Source organism: Mirounga leonina, unplaced genomic scaffold (assembly GCF_011800145.1).
Source record: "Mirounga leonina isolate KUSES-001 unplaced genomic scaffold, KU_Mleo_1.0 Mir_165, whole genome shotgun sequence".
In the NCBI taxonomy this organism is placed as follows: domain Eukaryota; kingdom Metazoa; phylum Chordata; class Mammalia; order Carnivora; family Phocidae; genus Mirounga; species Mirounga leonina.
In genome coordinates this window covers 29,214,314-29,218,949 of record NW_023270415.1, presented here as the reverse complement: position 1 = coordinate 29,218,949, position 4,636 = coordinate 29,214,314, and the positions used below count along the sequence as shown (strand labels likewise).

The window sequence follows — 4,636 nt, the reverse complement described above, 5'->3', positions numbered from 1 at the left end:
TCCCACGGCCCGCGGCGCGTGCGGCTCACCGGCGGCGCTGCAGGCGCGGCCCTGGCGTGCGGCCAGGCCAATCGGGGCGCGCGGGGCGGGGCGGGCCGCGGCCGTCGGCGGGCTTGCGTCCCGGCCCGGCCTCCCCCGCCTGCCCGCCGCCGGCCCACAGCCGCCGCGCCTCCTCTTCCCCACCATCCCCGCCCCCCCACCAGCGGAGACCCAGCGGAGCCCCCGCGGAGCCGACGCACCGCCGCCGGGCAGGGGCCGGCGTGGAGGGCGGGGGCGGGTTCGCCCTCGCCCCGAGCCTCGCTCTGGTCCCTCCCCGGAGCGGCTGCCAATCAACGGAGCGAGAAGCCGGGTTGGCGGAGGGGAGGCTGTTGCCCAGGCGCCGCCGCCCCGCCTCTCCGCCCCCTCGCCCGCCTCCTCCACCCCTCCTGCCCTCCCCCGGGAGCTGAGTAGGGGCGCAGCGTGGGAAAGGGATGGTTGAATTTTAACCGGAGGCAGAGCGTGAGCGCGATCAGTGTGTGCTGAACGCGAGCCCCCGAGCGCGGAGAGGCGCCGCTGCTGTTAACTCCTCCCTGCCCGCCGCGCCGACCCTCCCCCGGAGCCCCCGCGCAGCCAGCATGAAGCGAGCCCACCCCGAGTACAGCTCCTCGGATAGCGAGCTGGACGAGACCATCGAAGTGGAAAAGGAGAGTGCGGATGAGAATGGGTGAGTTGGCCGCGGCAGCGCGGAACCCGGGCAGGAGGCTGGCCGCGGTGACAGCGGGCGAAGGCCCGGGGCACGTCGGTGCCCTCCACTGACCTCTGCGCATCTCGGTCCGGCCACCGTCGGGCGTGAGGGACCCCCCAGCGCTTCCAAACCCAAGTTAGCAAAACAGTCTGAGTGCGGGGAGGGCGTGCGGGAGACCCCTCGTATCACATCCCCTCGCTTAACAGCGATTCTTGTTTTTTCCCCCTCATGCAGAAACTTGAGTTCGGCTCTAGGTTCCATGTCCCCAACTACATCTTCACAGATCTTGGCCAGGAAACGACGAAGAGGCGTGAGTCTCTTTCCAGTGCTTCTTGTTTTGTTTTGTTATTAATTAATGGAAAGAACTACCTTGCTTCATTTTGAAATTTACAGTCTTGATGGAAATATCCTCCTTTGTTTTGTCCGCTTTCTACAGATCATTGAGAAGCGCCGACGGGACCGGATTAATAACAGTTTGTCTGAGCTGAGGCGGCTGGTACCCAGTGCTTTTGAGAAACAGGTAATGGAGAAAGTGGGTAGAGCTCTCAGCGTAGCTGTCCACACCTTCGGAATCCTTCCCCTCGTTAATCTCAACCTTATCTGTGTCTCGAAAAATAACCATATTGCTTGCCAGAGATGAATCATATACAGATTCCAACATATTTTGCGAAGACAACCCATTTTGCTTTAGTTTGTACTTTTATGATTTGCAGAGCATATACATGCATATCTATTTTAAGCTGTTCCCCAAAGGCCCAATCATTTTTTTATTTTTATTTTTATTTTTTTGCCATGCTTTTCTCTAGGGATCTGCTAAGCTAGAAAAAGCCGAAATCTTGCAGATGACCGTGGATCACCTGAAAATGCTGCACACTGCAGGAGGGAAAGGTACATCTCACTAGTCTCCTGGCGGCCCTGAGTGTTCTGGGTAGAATGAGCAGCTGCAGCAGGCCAGCGTTGGTGCAGTCGCTGCCTTATTTTTTGCTGTGTGCTTTGGGGGTGGGGAGGGAATGGTGTGGCGTGTACAGTTGCCTGTCAGGGCATTTTCAAATGCACAGAGGATTTTCTCCAGTGAATTCATCACCCCAGTCCTCTTCAGAGCAAGCTAATGCACCTTCTCTTGGAGAATACCTTTTATGTGTGAGGTGCCCTAAAGTTGTGACAGTCCTGATTAAAATCAGGTAGCTCTCACCACATTTGTTTATTGACATCTTGAGAAAAAGACTTATTTTTTTAAGTATATGGTTATAATTTTATTGACAGCATTAAAAAAAAAAAAGAAAGCTCCTACATGACTCTTGAGGAAAGAAACCTGTTGTGGTTAATTAGAGAAACCCTAACAGAAGATAGGAGACCAGGGTCTGTGTGTCTGTCTCCAGCCGGAAAATACTCAGGACCAAGTGCCTAAAAGCTCCATGATGATAACTTACATCTGTGTGTCTAATGCATTTCACTGCTCTGTGGTTTTTCTGTCCTTGATGTATTTTTTGTTGTTGTTGGGGGAAAACATTAAAGGAATGAACATAGTTTCATCTGCTGGTAGGGTATAATTCCACTTTCTGCTCAGCAGCTTCTAATTGGGCTTTGAACTTGCATTAGCAAAGACATACTTCTCCTGTTGATTAATGCAAAGACTTTGGTCGACTCCAGAGTATTTGGACCTTCATAAGAACCCGTATGTGCCGTTTTTAAGGTTGTAGGTATTTCTCTGCCAGGAAGAGCTGCCTTTTGGTATTGAAGACATGCGGGAAATGAGCAAAGCCTTGAGGTTTTTCTTTTGTTCTTTCCCTCAGGCTATTTTGACGCACACGCCCTTGCTATGGACTATCGGAGTTTGGGGTTTCGGGAGTGCCTGGCAGAAGTTGCCCGTTATCTGAGCATCATTGAAGGACTAGATGCCTCTGACCCCCTTCGAGTTCGACTGGTCTCACATCTTAACAACTACGCCTCCCAGCGGGAGGCGGCCAGTGGCGCCCATGCAGGCCTTGGACACATTCCCTGGGGGAGCGCCTTCGGACATCACCCGCACGTCGCGCACCCCCTGCTGCTGCCCCAGAACGGCCACGGGAACACTGGCACCACGGCCTCGCCCACGGAACCACACCACCAGGGCAGGTTGGCTTCGGCACATCCGGAGGCGCCCGCTCTGCGGGCGCCCCCTAGCGGCGGCCTCGGACCGGTGCTCCCTGTGGTCACCTCTGCCTCCAAACTCTCGCCGCCCCTGCTCTCCTCGGTGGCTTCCTTGTCGGCCTTCCCCTTCTCCTTTGGCTCCTTTCACTTACTGTCTCCCAATGCACTGAGCCCTTCGGCACCCACGCAGGCAGCAAACCTTGGCAAGCCCTATAGACCTTGGGGGACGGAGATTGGAGCTTTTTAAAGAACTGATGCTGTAGAATTGAGGGAAGGGAACACTTAACAATCCCAGCTGAGCTGGGCTGTTGCCAACATCACCTTAAAGTCGTCAGTAAAAGTAAAAAGGAAAAAGGTACACTTTCAGATAAATTTTGTTGAAAGACTAAAGGTTTGTTGGTTTACTTTTTCTTTTTTTTTTAATATTTTTTTATCACGTCATGTATTAGCAGTTTTAAAAAACTAGTTGTTAAATTTTGTTCCAAACATTAAACTGAAATAGTGAGTATAAATCAACACTTGGTGATAGGTTTGTTCTATGCCTCATTACTTTGTAAACCTCTCTGTCTGAGAATGATCCCATTTTCGCCTCAAAGTTTGGGGAATTTTAACATTTAGTATTTTGGTCTGTTTTTCTTCTTGTATAGTTGAAGTCTGTTTTTAGAATTAATTTTCCAAACCACTAAGTTCAATGTTAACATGATGCTATTTGTTAATATTTTGACAGTTAAGGTGTTGTATAAATAATATTCTTTTGTGGGGGTGGGGGAGGATCTATGTTGAATTTTATATTTCTGAACAAAGCGTTGACAAATCAGATGATCAGCTTTATCCAAGAAAGAAAATGAGTTAATTCTCTGCCTCCTGCAGCAGTCAGGTGAGTGTATAAACCATCAGGGGCTCTGAGTCCATACGACCAACTGCTGTCATCTGCCAGGATTTGTCAGTTCTGGCTTAGGTAGGAGAGAGCCACTTGAAGGCCAGATCCCCATTTGGAGTTGGTGGGGAGGAGATAGAAGGTAATTGCATAGAATATGCCTGCATTTACCAGCCCCAAGCAATGCAGTGAAGTTGCAATCTCACGGATCTCAAATTCACAAGTGTTGACATGGATAAGTGATCTCAGGGGGCAAGCGGTCAATGGAACAGTCCAGTGGAACCTGTTAAATGCATAGCCTACTTCTTCCCGGAACTGCTAGGTTTTCTTTTAACTGGATATTTTTATGTTGTGTTTTCCTTTTCGGTGCATGGAAATGTGGTTGTTGAGATATTCAAAAGGGCTTTGCGGCCTTCTTTTGGTTTAATTTGGTTCAGGCTAGAAAAGTATCATTTTACAGGTTTATTCTTTTAGCAGGTGTAATGTAAACGATCTCCACTGAACTGGGTTTGGCCTCTGTTGTACTGATGTGTTGTGACTAAATAAAAAAGGAAGAACAAACTGTTCTGCTGTATATGTCTTACAAGCCTTGGCCTTTCCCTTTATTGGCTCAGAAGAGATAAATTTTCTCTCATTTTCATTTTGCCTGGCCACCAGTTTTCTTAGGTTGAATGACTTCGTTATTTTTGTAATTCTAAACTGTGTGACTTTGCTGTTGAAGAAGGTGACTGCATTACGGTGCAGAGTTTTGGCCTGACTCCCACCAGGAGACACAGCCCTTTGACTGTTCCGTTAGGCGATCTGCCCTGAGCCGGCCATGTGGGGGCTAGGAAGCCTCAAGTCACACTGGGACATGCAGGGTGGGAAAAAACTCTGATGAAATCTTTTAAAACCATGTTGACCAC

At 50.2% G+C, this 4,636-nt stretch overlaps 1 protein-coding gene across 2 annotated transcripts; it reads left to right on the top strand.

Annotated features, from left to right (window-relative positions):
• Positions 1-390: 390 nt before the first annotated feature.
• On the top strand, positions 391-4,314 carry HEY1 (hes related family bHLH transcription factor with YRPW motif 1). Of its 2 annotated transcripts, XM_035011408.1 has the most exons (5): positions 391-703; positions 959-1,034; positions 1,161-1,244; positions 1,531-1,612; positions 2,518-4,314. In XM_035011408.1, exons 1-5 carry the CDS (start codon positions 615-617, stop codon positions 3,099-3,101), a joined length of 915 nt encoding a protein of 304 aa, XP_034867299.1. In that variant the 5' UTR covers positions 391-614; the 3' UTR covers positions 3,102-4,314. The 2 variants fall into 2 exon arrangements, with proteins under 2 accessions (XP_034867299.1, XP_034867300.1); XM_035011409.1 differs by lacking the exons at positions 391-703; positions 959-1,034; positions 1,161-1,244; positions 1,531-1,612 and adding an exon at positions 2,001-2,074 and having other exon boundaries at positions 2,516-4,314.
• The last annotated feature ends 322 nt before the right edge of the window (positions 4,315-4,636 follow it).